The 21959-nt window shown below is 35.4% G+C and overlaps 1 protein-coding gene across 3 annotated transcripts in view; it reads left to right on the top strand.

Annotated features, from left to right (window-relative positions):
* The window catches only part of HMCN1 (hemicentin 1), a 465703-nt gene that overhangs the window by 190636 nt on the left and 253108 nt on the right, over nucleotides 1-21959 (top strand). For all 3 annotated transcript variants that reach the window (XM_043568168.1, XM_043568169.1, XM_043568170.1), the window contains exon 11: nucleotides 5280-5555. In XM_043568168.1, the coding sequence (XP_043424103.1) occupies nucleotides 5280-5555 (276 nt within the window). The remainder of the gene's footprint in view (nucleotides 1-5279; nucleotides 5556-21959) is intronic.

Here is a 21959-nt window from a genome sequence, read left to right as displayed (position 1 = left end):
TAGTGCAGCTATGGAAATGGGATGTTTGATAATCCTGGCTTCACTACATATTAGCTGTGTGACCTTCCTTGGGACAAGCATTTAAGGACTCAGTGCCTTGGTTTCCCCAAACTATAATAGGAAGATAATTATCAGTAACAGTCTCTTATCTCATTGAGAAATGTGAGGTTACATGAGATAGAAACCTCACATAGAAACACTTAATAGACCCTAGCCATCATTGTTATTGTTCTTGTACTATTATCATTATTATTGTAGGCTCTCTTAATAAATATTTTTTGAAAAGATCACCTAGCATTTTTATTAAAATTGAAAGAAATTTAAAGAAAGGAAGGGATAAAATTTAAGAAAAGGGAGAGATCTATTCTGGGAATAACAAGGTTAAATTTCCCATTTTCTTTCCCATATTTGTAATAAGCAGACTGTTTTTATGAATGCATTCTGACATTAAATTCAAGACAGTGAAAGTGATCATGTTCAAGAAACACAGGACCTCAGTGGCTACAGTATTGGTATTAAGAAGAGTGGAAGAAATGCTAATTATTTCACAGTAGATAGTATGTTTCCTACAAATAAATGGGAGACAAAACTCATTGCTTTTTATTTATTTTTGAGAGAGAGAGAGAGAGAACCTGAGCTGGGGAGGGGCAGAGAGAGAGAGGGAGACACAGAATCCAAAGCAGGCTCCAGGCTCTGAGCTGTCAGCACAGAGCCCGACACGGGGCCCGAACTCACAACCTGTGAGATCATGACCTGAGCTGAAGTCAGATGCTTAACCGACTGAGCCACCCAGGCACCCCAAAACTCATTGCTTTCTAAGGTAGAATACATTTTAGCAAAAAAGTCATTTTTCCTTTAATCTCCCAGAATTCTTAGGACACAAAAAGATTATCATTTTTAACCAATGATCAGGATTTAAGCCACTTACTCAGAACATATCTAGAATTTATTAGAAAGTTTGTTTTGATTGAATTATTTTCTACCTGTCTTATAGACTAGTGTTGCTGTGTGTTTAATAGTAACCCCATTCTGACCTAAATGTAGCTGCTGAGTTTATAACATTGTCTATACCTACTTTTAGTGTGGATGTGCATTTTCTTTAGGCAATTTAACACAAAAGCAACTGTATAACTGTAGGACTGTTCAGAAGTCTAGGATTTATGTTTGTTATCAATAAGTCCAAGCTGAACTTTAAAACAGGCATGCAAGCATGTTCTTCTTGGCGTGAATTTATTTGTATTCTCTTATTCTTAGAAAAATAAAGCTTGTCTCCTGAAACAATTCAGTTGACATGCATCATAAACTATTCATTTTTTTTTCATCGCCAGTAATTATGAAAAGCATTGGAATTGTGTCAACGTTCCTCAGCTTCTGGGAAAACAAACACTTGAGCACTTGACTATTTTTTCCCAACAATATTAATTGAGAGAAAGACAACAGGGAAAGAAGTTTGAGTGCATTGATTTAGACATCTTGCATAAACAACTAGGAAGTGCCAGTAAAAATTTGTGAACTGACTCTTAAGAATTTGACTCTGTAGTGTCAGTAACTTCCATATGTGTGTTGTACACATGCCCCATTAGTTTAATTTGTGCCAGCCAAGCAGTGGTATCACTAGGAAATTATAACGTGCCCAAGCCAGTGTTCAGGAATTATGTCCCACTCAGTCAATTATGAAAGAAGGAACAGAAGCACTGATGGTAACAGCAGTGACAGTAATGGCAGAAATAACAAGCAAGTGCCCCTTTGGACTTGGAAGAATAGACATTTCTTGCCAGGCTCACTGTTGCCTCAAACCTCCACCCACTTCTGAATCCCCTGTAGCCTGGGCTGAGATCCCAGCAGTTAGCTAAAGGCATGCTGGAATCAAGTGCAAATTCATAGGACAGTTAGGTCTTATATTTTGGAAAGGAGTGTTGGAAAACAAGGCATTTTGAGATAGTGATGTTCTGGTGTCACTATGGACACGAATTTATTTTGTAAAGGCAAAGGACACCCAAGCACAGTTTGAAGAAAAGCTAAAGTTCTACCAATATGTTACCCTAATTTTTTATTCCAGGATTTTCTTCTAGCTGACATATGTAAGGATTTTTAGTTCATGAAAAATGTTCATTATTGAATGTTTTAGATGCAAAATGGGTATAAAAAGCATTGTACTTCTTTTATTACATATAAACATACAGAAACAAACGAGTAGAGTTGCAGAAACATGAAAAACTCTTTTCAAGGAATAATTGCTAATTTAGTACGGTTACAAAGTTACATTAATTTTCTTCACTGAATTTCTTTCTTAACACAATGCCCTCCCCTGAGGGAGTACTCGCACAGAGTACTAAAATTCTGGGCTTACCTAAAATACCGGGAATACAGAAAACTTTTCAGGGCATGTCAGTGACAGACAATCTTAAATTATAATTACAGGATATTGTATTAGAACAGGATAAGGGCTTGGAAATAATCTTGAACCACCTTGTCATTCTGTAGCTAAAGAAACTTAGGCCTGGAGCAGGCGGTGACCCATTATGATTACAGGGATGAGAAGAAGGTTCCCGGCCTCCTGACTCCCTGTTCAGTGATCTTTACCTAATGTCACTAGGCCTATACTTGTCATTCTTCTCTCAGTTATGAGGTTCTGAGGTTTCATCTCTGGTTCCCTAATTCTAGCCTTAGTCATTCTTTTACTTAGGAAGGGCTGTCCCTCAAACTTCTAGGACCAGGCTATTTCTGACAGTCTATTATCTTGGCCTCCTTTGCACACTGTTGTCATTCTCCCTCATCATTTCCCCCAACGCCACAAATTTATTTATGCGTGCATAAATATTTAAGTATATACACTATTTATTATCTCTAGTTATTTAGGCAGCAATGATATTGTATGTCATTCTTTCAAACCTTATCTGTTCCCATATATTATTAGAAAGTTAGCATTTTACATATTTCAATTTATGTTTGAAAAGGGATTAGACTCTGAGGTGGGGTTTGTATACAAGAAGGTTATTTCTAGGAAAATGCACTGGTAAGGGAGTAACAGAAGTGGAAGAATTTAAATTGTGATATAGTCACTGCTAGGGCCTTACTGGATCCCACAGGGAATTCTGGAGCTGTCATGGCCCTGAATCAAGGCAAGAGAGCCTCGATTTGTTTCCTCATTAAGTGGTCACTGAATGATGGGTGCCCTGGAAAGGGGGGATTTACCCTGAGCATGTTAGCTCCCTTGGCTATGAGCTGTATATAACCAAGAAGCATAGCAGCCAGGGAAATGAGTACCTATATCCTTAAGAGGACTCTGGGCATGTGCCCAGCATTCCCTACATGCCTAATGTACAATTATCCATTTTCTAAAAATCTCAAAAAATACCTAGTTTAGTTGAGGAAGTTTGTGTCAAAAGAACAAAAAAGAAAACCATACAAACATCATGTGGCCTTCATAAAGATCTCGATAGAATGTGAACACATGTACTTATGATGACTTTCAGGTCTTTGATGGTCTATACCATCTTGGATATGAGAGTCATAGAACATTAGAACTAGAAAGGGTTTTTAAGATAACCTAATTTGATTATCTCATTTTTCAGACAGGGAAGCAAACCCTGTGAATAAATTGACTTATCTAAGGTCACATACCTAGAGAGAGAACTAGGCAGCCTATGGTTGACAGATTCAGTACGTAAAAACATAGAGTGCCCAATTAAATTTGAATCTCATGTAAGTATGTCTGAAATATTTCATGAGACATATGTACACGAGAATATTATTTGATGTTTATCTGAAATTCAAATTTAACAAAGTTTCTCGTATATTCTGTCGAGCCTAGCCAGAATCCAGAGCTTTCTAACTTTGTCGTGTCCTCTTTCCACATGATTCATCAACCATTTTCTGAAGAGATTTTAAGAACATAGCAGAATGATAAAATTTTGTTTTTTAAAAGATAATTTAAAATAGGATCTACTCTTCTAAATGTTTGGAAAGCAGGATAAATATAAAGGAAAATATGAAAAATATACACATTTCTGTCCCTCAGAGATTATCACTATGGTTTTGGCATATTATTTCCAGGGTTTTTTTTTTTCCAGGCTTATGATTCATCTGCACTTATATATGGTTTTAAATAAATAAGAATAAAATTTGATCTTGAATATCTAATACTCTTTCATATTTAAACTAAACAAGCACATGGGTTTCCAGCTGGAATAGCTCACTACAGTTTTATTGCTGTATTATTGCTGAATAATAGCTTGTTACAGCAGATCGTTTTAAAGCATTTGGGCAGAACATGTTTTAGGGGGGCATTTGTATTTATTCTCAAACCTAACTAGAGTAGTATGATTCTCTCTAGAATGTTGGCTAAATATCTAATTAGTAAGTTATTTTTGACGGCATTTGAAATGTGCATGACTTATTGAATACCTTTTGTGTGCATAGTTTCATGTGTACAATTTTATTAAAGGCCTATGCCTACTCTTAACTTGTCCTGCAGTCAAAACATCCCCTGTTCCTTTGGGGGAACATTAGTCATACTCTGCTGTTGCACTGTCTTCTTAATGAGATTGTAGCCCTTTGAAACCAATATTATCATATTTAGTATACTATCATCTACCATACTTTGTGTCCTCTTTTCTCTAAAACACCAAATGAGCATTTTTAAATTTAAAAAAATCCATAAATGCTACCTTCTTCAAAACCCAAAAATTTGCCTCATTCCCCAACCCCTAAATTAGTCTAGTGATATCCTTTTGCCAAGTCTTTTTGATTCTCACATCTATAATTTATAAATTTAAACTTGGGTATGCTTTGGTGTGTGTGAACAAGCACTACTTTTCTTTTCTTTTCTTTTCTTTTCTTTTCTTTTCTTTTCTTTTTCTTTTTTTTTTTTTTTTTTTACATTGAGGATTAAAGGCACTAAAAGCATATCCTGTGCATGGTGTCTTCAGGCTACAAGTGCCTGTGCTATTATTCACTTTTACACTACGATGTTTTCAATTAGAGAACATTCAAATCTTCCCATTGAAGACATAACATCTAAAACCACAGTGTTCGGCAAATGTGATAAAAATCAGGTGGTCGTTTTTTTTTTTTTTAGAACATGTACTACTTTTTTAAAGTATCTTTTAACTAGATAATTTTCTTGCGGTCAAAGACATATATACTAATTAATAAGCTGTCTTCTGCATCTTCCCTACCAGGTTCTCAATATACAGTCATTACATTTTTAAACTACATCTATAAGGGAGCAAACTGGCTATTAGGTCTCTTGATTTGAATCTTTTCGTTTCACCCAGAGCCCCCTCCAGTCATCCAAGTGCCTGATAATGTCACAGTCACTCCTGGAGAAAGAGCAGTTTTGACATGTCTCGTCATCAGCGCAGTGGATTACAATGTAACCTGGCAGAGGAATGACAGAGATGTCAGACTGGCAGACCCAGCAAGGATGAGGATCCTGGCCAACCTCTCATTGGAGCTAAGGAGTGTGAAGTTCAGTGATGCTGGGGAGTATCATTGTGTAGTCTCCAATGAAGGAGGATCATCAGCTGCTTCGGTTTTCCTCACGGTGCAAGGTATGTGTGTATGATAACTTCAGAGTTACAGTGCCTTTCTCTCTTCCTCATTTGATCTCTATTCCCTTAAGTTTGGTTTCTCTATTCCCTTAGGTTGGCTATGACAATAACAATATCTACCCAAACAATTACTATTTTGAATGACAGAGTCCTTATGGATCTTAGGTGGCCTAAAGCTGACCAAACTGGAAACTAAAACATCACTAACAAATAGGTGACGTTTTAAGACAAACACAACCAACCAGTCCTAGAGTTGGAGACCTTTATTTTAAGAAAATGTAAATAGAAATTGTCTCTGGATGATTTAATAGTTTTAAATTCCCAAGTCTATCATGTGGACTTAAAAATTCTAATTGTTGTAATGATTGGTTAAAAGTCTTTCCCGAGTTGAGTATTACATTATTTCTGATGTAACTAATTTGCTTATATCTTTTTAAAGTAAGATTTAAGATGTTTCTCATCTTGGTGAAATTTTATTAAATATTAGCAGAGTTGTTTTTATCTTATTTATCTTATACACACAAGATAATAAACTAAGGGTAAGCCAATCTTTAATTATGCCTTTAGAGACGAAATGTTAGGTAGCTGAAAACAGTGTGTTAACAATGTGGTTTAATGGCTACCAACTATATATATATATCATTCAGGACGATCAAATGAAGGTCAGAATCTGTTCCAGTGAATCTCTTTCAATAGAATCATATTTAGCTTCTAAACGTCTGTACCAGCTGAGAGCCTTAATGTAATGAGCAAATTACTATTGCCAGTTTTACACTGTTAAGCTGAAAGATTTAGTTACCATCTCAACAGAATATTTCATTTCAAATCCTCGATGTGGGAGACTGATTGCATCAGGATTGTGTCTGGCTATCTGGTTATGACATCAGAAACAACTTTTTGCCATGCCTGAAGTAACACTCTCAGATGATGTTTTTAACAAGATTATCTAAGAAAATGACCACTGAGACTCAAGGCTAGCGCTTAGAGTGTTATTAGAAGCAGAAAAGTAAAACTACTATGAGAATTAGCAAATTGGTCATCTGATTCTAGTTTTCTCGCTGGTATTTAAGACCTGTTCTGCAGTCTGAATGTACATCTCTTTTGTTAGTGGATCTGGTGAAACCTCTAGGGAAACATTGCTTTTGTAGATGGTTCACTGCATTTCCACATGGTAGACAGCCTAGATCATTTGAGTCAATCCAAGTGGTAACCTGAGTTACCAGAATTTTGAAACTGTTCTTTAGTAAACTGATTGTTTCAGATAGAACAAAACGCTAATGGACTTTGGAAAATTTGATCTTGGTTCTTCACTTGAAGTCCCTTAGAATTGGATTGTAAACTAAAATCAGAACCTTCCTAGTTTCCTCGGGTTAACTTTTCAATGTATTAGCATCCTATTTAGTTGATTACACGAGTGATTCTCAAACTTCCATGGATAAAGAATTGTCCCAGGCACAAATTTTCTGGTTTAAAATCGCATATCTGTGGCTGCTGCAATCTCTTCTCATGTAACAGTAAAATATCAATAAGGACCTCAAAAAGACAAAACTGAGAATACTAAAACCCAGTGGCAATTAACAGTAGTAAAAATTTGGGGAGGAATTTTATATATATGTCTGTGTGTGTGTGTTTATACACACAGACATATATATACACACACATATATACTAAAGATTTATTTATAATAAATATGTATTTATAAATATATGTAATAAAGATTTTTATTTATATACATATGTATATATAAGTATGCATATGTAATCTTTATATTTTAAGGTCAGTATAATGAAAATCTCAATCAATGGTGCATCTTTTTTGTGTTCACATGAAAGCTGAGTGGATACATCTTTGTCCTTCTGTTTCATACTTTCTGAAAAAGAGAATGTTACTCTTTAGGAAGCCATAATGGTGTTGCCTCACACATATTGATAGCGATAACCATCCAGTAAGGAAAACAGTAGAACTGGAAGTAGACAAGCAACCCAGACTCTCATAGAGAACTGTAACCTAGGATATATGTTTCTCTCCAAATGAAAATATTTGGAAGTGAGAAACATTGATAGGGGTGTCAACTAGCGATTTTAGAGACAGATGGTAGCAGAGGGCAGCATCCCAGTCTCAGCCAGGAGAGCATCATAGATGAGAATCGGGCAAGGAGCTGTGCACATCAGACTAACTCAGTTAGTTAGTTAGACATCAGACTAACTCAGTTAGTTAGTCTGAACTGCAAAGGCAGTTCAACTAGAACAACAGTAGCCAAATAAGCTAGGTCCATCCAAACACTTTCCAAAACTCTTTGGAACTGAAATACCTGAATGTGTACACACTATTCTGACACTTTGGTCATTATATTTCTGTCTTATTGATACAAATGGCAAATCATTACCTTAACTTTTACAAAGAATATTATTTATATATTACAGAAGATAATTAGAGTATGATCTGGCAAGAAAAATTACCTATTTTTATACTGCTACTAATATAATTTGGATACACTATTCAGAAAAATAAGAAGTTTGTAGCAATGTGAGGCATCATCACTGGGCAATATTATTTTCAGCTTTCCTCTATGTAAAAAAGAGTTATACACTATTTTTAAGTATTTGATGTGTATCTTAGGTAGAAATAGTTATGTGTTTTGGTAATAAAATAATCTACCAAAATTAGCACTTACATTAAATGTATGGAAACTACTTTTGGGGTATTTGGTATTGCTTATAAAATGTGATCTCAATATCTTAATGTATACCATTTTCTGCTATTTTTCTAGGATAAGTTGCAACACAACCCTCCCTTCCTATTTTGATGTCTTTTAAGTGATTTTTAAGTGATTTTTGTACAGGATGATATTTTTAATGCCTAAATAAATATCAATACATCCCCCCCCCCAAAAAAAACACTTTGTTGACAGACACTGGGTCTGGATTTGATGTCACCTGATTTGAGTGTGAATAAACAGAAAATTATCAAGACAAAATAGGAAAAAAAATAAAGCACTGGACCTAAGGAAAAAATACTGAGGAACGCAACAAGGGGGGATAGCCTTGAAAGAAATGGATGCTTTTGAAAGCAGTTCATTCTAGAGACTGGGAAAAAAATGTTTAGTGTCACCAATGTCTTTTTAAAAGACTTATCCTCCTTTGAGCAGTAGTATATAATGATAGAAGAAGAAGTGGCTGATGTGAAAGATCAACAAGTGTGATGGAAGAAATAAGAAAGGATTTGATGTTAAAATGCAATATTATAATGCAAATTTGAATCAGAGGCACTAAAAAACAGAATTTACACTACATAAAAATAAAATCAGGGATGTGGTGCACAAACTTGAGAAGTTCTTTCAGAATGTTGAGGAAAAAAACTATGAGTGAGTAATATGTTGTTGTTTTTCAAGTAGAAATAAAAAACAGAGACTGCAACTTGGAACTTAAAGCTATGTAGGTATATAGCATATATATTTATATAACAAAGACAAGTGACACTAAAGAAATAGAAAAAGATATAATTGAAGAAAATTATCCTAGAGAAGAACAAAAAATTGTCCTGGGTAAGCAAATCAAGCGAGGTCAATGAAGAATTTCATCTAGACACATCCTGGCTGAAATTTGAAAGTATTAGTACAAGGGAAAAAACTCCACAAGCATACATTCAGACTGACCCAGTATGTTGTAAATGGAGGGATAAAATCAGACTGGTGTCAGACTTCTCAGATGTGCTAAAGGCTAGAAAATAATTGCAATGACTGTCATAGTTTGGTTCTTAGGGTCTGAATATGTTCTCTCATATGGGGAGATATTCTTTACTCTCTAAGGGAGAAGCAGAAAAGCAGATAAAATCAGATTATTCTTTTCCCCATCCTAGAATAAGCCATTCCAATGTTCCCAGTGGGACTTTAACTCTTCCTTAGACCATGGACACTTCAAAGACCTCAGTTTTGGCAGTATCGTGGAATTTTGAGTCCAGCCTTGGCAGAAGCAAGTGTCCTAGTGGCTCTTTTCCATCATTCTCATTTCCCTTAGTGACATTAGGCTCATTATCATTCTACCAGAAGAGCCTTGAGAAGAAACACTGATCATAGAAACTGTGGTTGTTTGAATCAGTCACATAATGAGCATGAGAGAATGTGAATAGGTTGATATGCTTCCTTCATTATGAGAATTCCTCACTGTGGGGAAAATGGTATAATTAGATACAGGAAATTCTTCCAAAAGGGGATTTCCTCAAGCAGGGCTTATAAGACTCAGAAGTCCGGCTAGTCAAACATATAAACAAACAAATTGAAGCCACCCACAGTTATGACGGGAAAGGGTCAGGGGGAAACCCAGTTAGATTGATATAGACAAAAATGTGAATATGAGATTGACCATTGCTTGTTTGGGGACAGTGGAACTATAAGTGACCTTCTTATTTATACTTTTATGTACTTAAAAAAAAGTGTTTAATAGGAATGCATTATTTAAAAACTTTGTGTAAATAGGCTTTAAATTTTTTTGAAAGTGCTCATATTAATTTTATTGGGAGATTGAAATATGTATGGGTAATGTGTTTTCTTTCTTTGCTAAATATTCCATAAATTTGTGTTATCACTTTTATATTTAAAATAATTAAGGTATAATTAAGAAAGTTAATAAGAGGTAGTGTAAAAATAAGGAATAATTAAGAAAATAAATTAAGAAATAGTGCCTCTCAAAAGTGTCAGATTAGAACTTTTATCAGTACAAAAATTCATACTTGAAAGCTTAAGGGTCTGGAATTTTTTAGGACTATATTATAGAATAAGCATTTTAAATCCTTTCTGCAACAAAGTAAGGTCAAGCAAAAAGAATAAATGCAGAATTTCAGTTGATAAGTTAGGTTTTCTTATACTGAATAACCCAGTAACAGAGCCATGACAATCTCTTCAATTTTTCCCTTTGCAAGATTTTCACAAAAATAATTGTGATTTATAGAATGTGATATCCATGATTGAATAATGAAAACTGCTTTTTATTTGCTTTTCTCTTTTCTTAGACATTTTGATACACTAAAGTCTTGCTAGTTAAGCCTTCTGTTTTTGGAAGTTGATCTGAGACATGTATATGTATGTTTTAAATACTAGTGCATCTTTGTGGATTTCATTTAGATAAGATGAAACCACACACTTAAAATGAAAACCTCAAATCATTACTTGCTGTCAAAAGTTAATTGTATTCATTTCCTTGGTTGTTTGATGTCCCAGTATGAATCAGCACAAATGAATAACATGCTCTGTTAAGATACTGGCTTTTGTTGCCTTCTGTACTATGGATCTAATAAGGAGTAAGTTGGAGGCCTTTAGATTTGAAGGAAAATAATCTAGTGAAGTTTTGATTCAGATATTCACTGCACTGACATCCAAGGAAAACGCAGTTTCCCATAGAAATATTTGCTTTCCTGGTTCTTTCTATGGTGACTGTAAACTTTATGAAGAGAAAAGTTTAATGTTTACTTTCTTTATCTGACGAATGTGTTCTAATGACTCCATGGTTTCAGGAAAGCTTCTGTTTATAAGAAAATGCAATTCTACTCAATAAAATTATACATCTTTCTTGACTTAGGATGGGGTTATGTAATCCCTAGTGGCTTGCCCTAGGTTACAAAGCCAGCAAGTGACACAGCCCAGATCTAAACTGGGTCTTTCCATTGTTCTGCATTGAATACAGAAATGCCTACACAGGCTATTAGCAGGCCTTAAGTTCCGGCAGGTAGAGGAAAGTGTAAAAAGATAATATAAATAAATGGCTCTTGGGTATAGACAGAAAAGTGAGAGCAGTGAATTTTTTTAAAAGTAGGCTCCATGCTCAATGTGGAGCCCCACATGGGGCTTAAACTCATGACCCTGAGATCAATACCTGAGCTGAGATCAAGAGTGGGATGCTTAACCAACTAAGCTACCCATGTACCCCCCTAAATTTTTTTCAATAGGAAAGTTACAAATGTCCTCAGGTTTCTGTGGCATAGGTTAAGAATCTCTGGATCTCCAGCATTGTGTGTAACGATGATTTAGAGAAATCACTGCTTGATTTTAATTCCCTATCCCTCCGTTGCTCCTTCCTTCTCTGGTGCCTTATACAGTAGGCCAGGTAGATCACAACAGTTTGGTAAATCTTTTGACCCAAGTTCTGGTAGAGTAGCTAAGGAGCAGGTCAGGGGAGAGAAACATCCATAAATATGCTCCAAAACAAGCACACGGAGAAAATGTAAGACAATTAAACCATAAGTTCCATGATGGCAGGATCCAATTTTCTTCAGTTTGGTGTCTTTAGTCCTGACACAATATTTAGTGCATAGTGTTGCATCCTGTCTGTGGGAAGTCTGAATGAGAAGTAGAGTTCATATTTCCTTTTTTTTTAATTTTTATTTATCTTTTAGTCCAAGAGAAATTTTTCAGGGGCCCAGAGACCATAGAGCAGCAGTGAAGAAAAATGTTAGGATAATGTTAGATGGTATTGGACAGTAAAGAAAATGAGCTAGAGTATATTCATTTAGTACAGTGCCTGGGATGTAGAGAGTGGTTAATAAATGTTAATTGGGGAATTAAAAAAAAAACAGGGTAGAGTGTTTAGGTAAGGCAAGTCCGAAAAATATTTCCATCATAAGATGTACTAAAAAATTATTTGAGTTATATTCTTCCTGAACATCGATTAATGTTTATTATTTTATAAATTCATTATCCAATTAAAAATAAATTCTGTTTCTACAGATTAGATATTTGTAATACAGGAAAAAACATCGTAACTTACTATTTTTATTTATGAGGAAAGGGATATGATATTTGACTCTTATGAATAAAAGTTGAATTAATTCTTAGTACTTATTGCTGGATCTGCAGAAAGGTATACATTAGGAGCATTTGGTTATTGATAGTGCTAAACTGATAGATAATCATTTTAAAAGATATTTAAATGATAAATAATGATAGAATCTTCATTTATGCTGTTTCCTACAGCACTATCTGAATAATACTGTTATCAGTATACTTTTTCATAGTACTAAAACAAATACTGAAACACATGAAGTGTCTTGACTAAAAACACAGGTCTGCCAAAGATCAGGGCTGGTGTCTTATTTGTTTATATATTCATTATTCCTTCCTTCCTTCCTTCCTTCCTTCCTTCCTTCCTTCCTTCATGTATTCACCAAAACTTTAAGTGTCAGATATTGTGCTGAGGGTATAAATGAAGATAGAACAGCATCCTTCCCCTCAATAAGTTTATAATATAAGAAAGGGAATAAGTAAATTAAATGAATATTTATAACACAGTGTGGTAAGAATTTCACCAGGGTATTATACCTAGGAGCCTTTAATTCTTAGTGATGAGTGGATGTTGAGAAAGGCTTCACACAGGAGATGGTACCTGAGGTATCCACTGGAATATAAGTCAGCATTACCCAGGTGGAAATCAGGAAAGCCTTTCTAGATGGAGAAAGTTACATGTGTAAAGTCACAGAAGAATGAAGACACAGCAATGTGGGCATGCTGAGAGTAGAGGGTCCAGCTGAAGAGGGAGATCTGTCCCTAGGATGGTGTGATTTTCTTTTTCCTGCCGTTTTCAGGATCCTTTTCATATACAAGTGGAAAAATCATTCAGGTTTGTGACTTTGTGATGTTGGCTCAGCAAACAATAAAAACAAGGTACCCGGGGGAGAAAAAGTGGTTGCAGTTATAGCTCTGTGGAGTTTAGGCTGGATAAAGAAAGAAGAGAAGGTTAAAGGCATGGTCTGATAGATTGGAATAAATCAGAAGGGTCAGAGGAATTTGGGTCATGATGAAGTTGGGGAAGGAGAGTGTGGGAGTCAGGAAGTGACAACTGGAAGGATGGGAGGTTCTGAACCTCAGATTGGACTTGCAAGGCTAAGTGTTTTTTCAATCACATTGTGGGTCACTTCCCTGATAAGATAACTAAGGTAACAAATGAATTTGTCTAGCAACATAAAGTAACTGCCAGAGTTTTAAGTCTTTCCTGCTAGAAGTGCTATGTAGATCTACTTTTATGTACTTTTGATCCTATAAGTGTTGCATACTTTATAAAATTATCCTTTTTTGAGTACCATAACCCTTTTTTTGAAAAAAAAAAAAAAAAAAGAAAAACCCTATTATTTTAGAGTAGTTTTAGGTTCACAGCAAAACGGAGAGGAAGTTACAGAGATGGTTCATATACTCTCTGCCCTCTGCCATTATCGCCATCCCCCACCAGAGTGGTACATTTGTTACAATTGATGAACTTGCACTGACACTTCATAATCACCCAGAGTCTGTAGTTTACATTAGGGTTTACTCTTGACATTGTACATTCCGTGGGTCTGGACCAATTTATAATGGTATTTATCCATCATTATAGTACCATGCAGAGTGTTTATTGGCACTGATGTTAAAAACCTCTGTGCTCTATTCATCTCTCCTTTTCACCCTCCCAACCTCTAGAAAACCACTTATCTTTTTATTGTCTCCATAGTTTGGCCTTTTCAAAAATGTCTTACAATTTGACACATACAGTACGTATCCTTTTCAGATTGGCTTGTTTCACTTAGTAATATGCATTTAAGGTTCCTCCATGTCTTTTTCATAGCTTGATAGCTCATTTCTTTTTAGCACTGAATAATATTACATTGCCAACTTTTGATAGTCAAAAGATATCCTTGCCATAATTGTGTCTGGATCAGAAGATACATATACATATATGTAAAGCTTTAATAGTATTTTTCTAATATGCTATGAAGTAATAATGCTAATTATGATTGACCCTTTTTTCCCCAAGTCAAATGAGAATGGACTTTCTTCTATTTGGAAATTCTGTGATTTTGGAAAATTGTTATAAAGAGAGCCCAGTAAAGAAAAGGTAATGCAATAGTCAATGCTGGTCGTCATTTAATTGAAGATTTTCTAAGTAAGAAAGAATAGACTTTAAAAATTCTAACCTTCTTATCAGTCATATTTATTGTCTTAATCTGTTTTGACTAATCACCCAAAGAAGCTCCTGAAATGTTAAGGAAAGAAAAAATATAGTATTATATGGAAACAATGTTAATGTATAAATTATTTTATACTAGGAATTAGTATAATTTTATATGAGGAATTTTATACTAGGAATTCAAATAGATACCAAGGGAGCAAACATTTGCTACATATATATATCCTTATATTTTACATTGGGAAAATAAAAATTGTAAATTTTTAATAAATCTTCATGTGTTTTGCCATTAGTATTTTTTCACTAAATAGAATTTAGCCTAAATTTATCACTGCCTATCTCTGAAATTATTGCCCTTCTCTTATTAACTGTATTTTCTAACCATATTGGTGTTTGGGTATGGGATTTTTTGCAAATCCAGCTATAACTGTCAAGATTTAGTCCTTGCCTATGTGTTTTATTGCTAATGCACCACCTACTGGTAAATCAATGAATAAATGACCTCTCAGATTTAACAGACCTTCTCTCTAGTCCAGCACTGTCTAGTAGAACTTTCTACAATGATAGAAGTATATCTGTGATGCTCTGTGTGGTAGCTACTAACTGTATGTGGCACTTGAGCACTTGAAATATGGCTAGTGCTCCTTAAGGAACTTGTTCTGAAATTTGATCTACTTTTAGATAATTTAAATGTGAATTTAAATAGACATTTGGCTAGTGGCTACCGAATTGGATAGCACAACTGTAGTATTTTCCAGAGAAAAAAGAAAAGCAGAAATAGCAAGAGCAGAAGTCTTAGGAAATTTATTGCAGCTGCTGTGTATATTAAGGACTCTCATAATTCATTGGAATTATTGCCATTCAGGAATAATTCTGCCATTTTGGAAAAGTTATAGCCAGGTCTTCATATTTACATTGATGAGATATCATTTGGAAATATGCACTTGATTCCATTATCTTTGGGATTTCAGTGGCCTTTGCCTCTTTGTTCAGGCAGTTGATTTCTGTTTTTGTTTGGCTGATTCGTTGGCTTTTAGTTTTCATCCTGTGCTCTCGCTCTTTGGAAGGAATCCCTGGCCATTTTTATGGGAACTTTCTAGTAGGCATGGAAAAACTTAAAAGATGTGAAAATGTATTCCATTAACATTTCTACTCATTTGAAAATTAAGGAAAATTTAAATGAACAAGCACATCTGTCTATTGTAAATCACTCTTAGTGAGATTCTGTTACTCATTGTGCAAGCTTCATACTTAAAAGTTGGTTACCACTAGAACTAGCTGGAGTTACCTCCCTAATCAGAAGCGGAAGTAATGCATTTTCGAACAATGTCAGTATGTTTTAAATACACTGATTGAGCTAAATCACTAGGTACACATCTGTTGGGATAGGACATAACTACTAATTACAATTCTCAGCAGGCTCAATGACAGTCATTATGTAACTTTTTGAAGTTAGCTTTTTCAACAGGAAACACAGATATTTAGAAGAGTCAGAGACTCTGTAAAATACATTTTACAGTCTGTACAATTCAATAGAAATTATGTTCAGTAATTAAATACTAATTATTTTCCAATTTCTCATCTAGCATTGCTTGATGTTAGATCATTCAACGTATCATCCACAATGAAGAAAAGTATTTGGGGAGCAGTTGTAAATCTGTTCTATTATGTTTTCAAATATACAAATCAATTAAGTGGTTAGGCTGAATGTAGGTTTTTAACTATCTCCAAAATAAGGATATTTATTTAGATTTTATTGTGAGAACTCAAGTAAAAAACAGAAACTTAATACTGAAAACTACTTAATGGAGTATCTTCTCATCAGAGTCTTAATTCCTCATTACATGAAATTATCACTAGGAACACTTAGAAGCTTGGAAATCTTCCATCACAGGGATTAATTGACAGCCCTGAAAATACATTTTTTTTTTTTACCAAAATGTAATTCGATGCCTTTTTAAACAGCAATTTACAATTGGTTGCTCCACTAGGTGACTTTTGGACACATATCCTTTTGGAGGAGGCTAAGGAAAGCTTCTAGAATTTTATAACCCTGCTTCTTAAACTGAAAGTTGCTGAGATAAAAATCCTTTCTTGCCTGATTCTGTGAATCTCACTGCTTCCTGGGGTAATGAAAGCACTAGACCAGGAGTCCGGGCACTTGGGATCTATTTCAAGGAATCATGCCCTCCTCTTTCTCGCTTTCACTTTGTGTGCTCCTTCCTCAGACCACACAAACACAGTGTATCAATTTTTAAAATTGAATTTCCAATTCTCTTTTTATTTATGGATGTATTGGGACATATTTTCTGTGGGGCAATGCTGGAATCAGTGGATGCTTGGCAATGCTAATAGGGATCAGTGTGAATGAGCTAATGTGAAATTTAGAGTTCAGATGGAATTATCCCAGGTATAATGATATGTTTAGGCCCAGGTGCTTCCCACTTTCCCTACGCTAGTTCCCTACGTTAGTTCAGTTTGTCAGTGTCTCTCAAATCACTCCCTTCCTTATTTCCCTGGTAACTTTGCATGTCATCCCCTTTGCATGTCACAAACCTAAACTACTAAAATCCTCTTTTCTTGGACTTCCTTCAAATTTTGTTCCCTCACTTTAATTCATAGTGTAATCAGGTGAATTTTCCCCAAGATTGCTTTAAAATTTTTTTTAATGTTTATTTATTTTTGAGAGGGAAAGAGACAGAGCATGAACAGGGGAGGGGCAGAGAGAGAGGGGGACACACAGAATTCAAAGCAGGCTCCAGGCTTCCAGCTGTTAGCACAGAACCTTGAACCCAGGAACTGGGTTCAAGGGTTCTTGAACCCATGAACTGTGGTGCTTGAACCCACGAACTGTGAGATCATGAACTGAGTAAGGTGGGATGCCCAACAGACTGAGCCACTCAGGCGCCCCTCCCTTAAATGCCCATGCATTCAGAACCTTTTTGTGGTTTCCTAATTACCTCAGAATAAAATTGACAATCGTTAGCTCTCCACACACTGACTCTTCCATAATACTTTTAATTTTTTTATGTTTATTTTTGAGAGAGACAGAGAGAGAGAGACAGACAGAGAGACAGAGTGCGAGAGGGGGAGGGGCAGAGAGAGAGAGGGAGACAGAATCTGAAGCAGGCTCCAGGCTCTGAACTGTCAGCACAGAGCCCGATGGCGGGGCTCAAACCCACTAGCAGCTAGGTCATGACCTGAGCCTAAGTGGGATGCTTAAATGACTGAGCTCCCCCAGGCATCCCATCTTCCATAATACTTTTAACATTTTATCTTCAACCTTTATCCTCCTAAAACAATGTATGGAGAAAAAAAAAGAAATAAAAATGTTTCCTTTCAATATAAGGATACTATTCACTTTAAATGAATCAGATATTCTTATGTCTTTTCCTTTATGCCTGTTTCTTTAACATGGGTAACTAAATATTTGAACTTGTTCTTAAAACTTCACCTCTAATTATGAATTCAAAGTAGAGAAACTATCAGATTATTTTCTGCCATGAAATATTACTCATGCTGCTAAATGTTATCTCTTAGAGCAGTATCAGGCAGACAGTTTGTAGTGTCTGTATGAGTTTTGAATTTTCTTGGTATCGAATTTCTCCAAAGGGTGGCTAGGTACTACACCTGTCTTCATCTTCAGTCTCCAGAACTGATTTTCTGGTGGCCAGTGAATGTTTCCTCTACCAGGCTCCATGTCCATTATACTTTCAGTGGATTCCTGTTTTCTGCTGCTTTGGCTCTACCTCTGCTCTGTTACTTCTATCTTTCCATGATTTGCCCAATTCCACGCCCATTGCTTGAGTCACAGAAGCATCCCGACTACCTCCAGATTACATGGTTCTCACTCAGATTCTATGACCTAGCTCAAAGAGCTATTTTGACTTTAATGTTTCCTATCTAAATCCTACCTTTGATGTGAACTTCATAAACCACCTTCTTTCTCCCATCCAAGTACTAACCAGGCATGACCCTGCTTAGCTTCTAAGATCAGAGGAGATTCAGGTGGTATGACCATCAACTAAACCATCTTTCTGAATAGTCAGGCTTCTGTAGAACTTTTTGCTTTCTTTCTCTTTCTTTCTTTCTTTTTGTGACACGCAATTTTGTACTTAATTACCATCATTTTTCCCCAATCATATTATATGTACTGAGGTACCTTTTTACTGACCCCCCCCCCCCCGCCTTTTAACCACAGCTCCCTGCACAAAGAGAAAAACACAATTGCACCCAATAGGTGTGTGTTCCTTAATTGCTGAATGGACCTCAAAGTAATAGTAACAGACTATAGGGAAGATTTGGGTCACTAACTTTATCTTTCATGTTTCCATGTGAATTTCAATGGCTTATCTGGGTCACATCGACAATGTTCGATGTCATTACATAAGTACTTTCTTTTCCCCTCGCAGCATATGCCAGCAAACCACTGCTTACATTTAAAACCTATTTTGTAACAAAGTCTGATAGTTATCATATGAAAATTTTATAAAGATTTTTTAAGTATTGTTTAGTTTACCATAATTAAAAATTATATCATGTAAGTTTGGCAAAATTTTTTGAAAGAGGCTAAAGCAGTTTATCAATTTTAAGGTGACGTGGCTGCTATATTTCCATATGCTTGTACTGACCAGGCTGAGGAGTGAAAGTTAGAATAAATGGTGTGGTATGTATTACACGGTATGAATTTAAAGTTTTATTTAAAACACACTATCATCCTGTTTCTTTGGGGACAAGAAATAAGTCTACTGATTTTATTAGTTGTTCCTTTATGAGGAGGATTTTTAAAGCTGACAATGAACAAGGGAGTCCTGGTTAAATTGTTGAGTATATTCCATGGAGAGCTGACGTTTCTTCCATAATCACATGCTGCCACATGAAGTCAAAGGGCCAGACAAGGCTTCCTTTTTTTTTTCCATGTTATGTCTGTATGAACATTAGAAGTATTAATTTTTTTTCTATGGTGTCAGGAAAGGGTGGATGTCTGTCACTAATTAGTTCGCGTCACCAGAGAGAATGTTGCAGTAAAAAAAGGAAGTATTTCTCAAGATGATGGATGAAGTTAAACCCTAATGACCAGAATTACTTCACTCAGTATGAAATTGATATTATCATAACCATATGCTCATTACATCATCACATCCCCTTTTTAACAAGTGCCAGGTGACATAGGTATTAGCGTGGGTTTTTTTTAATCAGCAAAATGTGGAAAAACTAGATTTATCTATTTTTATTGAAATTTCTAACAAATTTTGAGTATCTAGAGCTTGTTACATTTCAGAAGAATCAAATAAGGTATATTTCATATCATTTATTAGTGGGATGTGTGATCTAAATAGAACATGCAAGTATGAGAATTGTGATCAAGTTTCATTTGTAAATGCCTAGATAATATATATAGACACACCTATTTTAAATGCTATGTCACTTATTTGATCACTCTCCGTCATACTTTACTGTATAATGGAATGTTGATAATAGCAAAAATTACATAGTGCCTACTGTGCACCAGCAATTGCTTTAAGTGTTTTATGTATGTTAATTTAACTAATCTGCAATAACACTGTGCCTTATTATCCCCACTGAGGCATAGACCAGACACATGGATTACTTAACCATGTTGAGGCTTGTTAGGTGCTTTATCCGTAGAATGGCTGTGACACTTCATAGAGTTATTGTGGAAAATAAATGATAGGCCTAGAGTTAGATACCTACCATGTAACAGGCACTCAATAATTTTGCCAACCTTCCTATTTGAAGAGCTGACTACCAGAAGGAGATTTAGTACCTCATTGTACATAATTTGGATTTTTATCCAGTATTCTGTGAGTTCTGTGTGGTTATAAAGTGTCTAAATTATGGGTACTCAATAAATGTTTGTTGTGTGAAAGGATGAAACACAAAGAAATTTGCCCAGGTAAACTACACATGCCAGTGGTGAAAATATTTTAAATTGTTGCTTAGATAATTCAGAGCATTTCCATCATCTGATTAATTTATTGGTGATAATTAAATCACCTTGAAGAGAAAGTCTTTTAGATCTTTTCTTTGAGAATGTCCTATCAGAGGCAAAACAGCAACAAGTCAGATCCAGCTGACCACCAACAGGAAATATGTCTTGAGAGTGTGAGGTTGACATTGGAGATTTGCAAGAGTTAGGCAAGATTTTATCTTTCACAGCCTTTGCAGGCAGAACAATAGCTATTTTCAATTCATTTTGCTAGCCTTGCCATTTAGAGAGTGCTAAGACACCTAAGTCTTAAAACAGTATTTATTTTTTTATTTTTAGTATCATAATCTATGTGTATCTCTTTAAATCATTGGTGAGAAATTATAAAAACTCACCTATTTTGCCTTTTTTATGACTAAAATATAAAGAATGGATTAATGCCTTAATACTAATAGAGTGCCATGTTTCCATTGTTTTGGCTAATGAAAAGCAAGTTGTTATTTATGGTGATGATGTTGGTGGTTGATGGTGGTGGTGGTGATGATGATGGTGATAATGGTGATGATAATGGTGATTATTGTGGTGGTGAAATAAGATTGAAAACCAACTAAGAATGGATTACTTCCCCCCAAAGCCTAAAATTTGACTCCAGACTTTGATAGAGTTGAACTAAGGCTTTTAAGCTTGTTCTGCTCCATTAAAACCACTTTATTAAAACAAGAGGAGCTGTTTTTCTAGAAAATTAAAAATTCTAACAGTTGAAATAATTATAGTGAGGTCTATTACAGCCTTATTTAACCTAATCAAGTGAAGGCTGAATCATTCTGACCATCTTTATTCAACTGTTATTTGGCAGAAATCTAATTTTGCTTCCATGTTTGTTCATTTCCTTTCTGATTTTCTTATTGTCAGCAGAAATATTCTTTCCAGGACAATGGCACATTTCTCACCTTCTGTGAGATGATGTCATCCCATCTGTATGTATGCACACAGACTGATTTCATGACCCTGAGCAGCACCCTATGTCCAGGCTTTATTTGAGAAATGACCTCTTAGCCCTCTGCATCCTGGTTTGAGTAACTGACATTTATTTTCACTTTGATACCTGAACTACAGAGCCTACCAGTGGAATTCTTGCTGGGAGAGATGCCAGGCCAATTCTGTTAGACTTTATCGGGAGGCACCGTGTTTAGACATAAATCCCAAGAGCTGCTGAATCTTTGCAGCAATCCTAGGTCAACATGAGCTAAGCATAAGAAACATTTTATTTTCAGAAAGTGGGACTGAATAAATGTGGGTATTCAATAAATTCCAAAGAGAAAGAAGTGTTCCTTTTTCCCCTCATCCCCTAAAGATTATCTGAAACACTCCCACAGCATGTGTAGTCCTCTGGCATTTCAGAATTGATGGATTCCAGATGGAATCACAACTTGAACTTACTGGCCATGGGCAGCCTGCCCTTGACCTCCTGTATTTCTGTAGCCATATGTTCACCAAGAAGAATCCATGGAATAATAAGACTATCAA

This window comes from Prionailurus bengalensis, chromosome E4 (assembly GCF_016509475.1).
Source record: "Prionailurus bengalensis isolate Pbe53 chromosome E4, Fcat_Pben_1.1_paternal_pri, whole genome shotgun sequence".
Lineage (NCBI taxonomy): Eukaryota > Metazoa > Chordata > Mammalia > Carnivora > Felidae > Prionailurus > Prionailurus bengalensis.
Note: the sequence above shows the minus strand (reverse complement) of the source record. Positions and strands in the feature narration are given on the sequence as shown.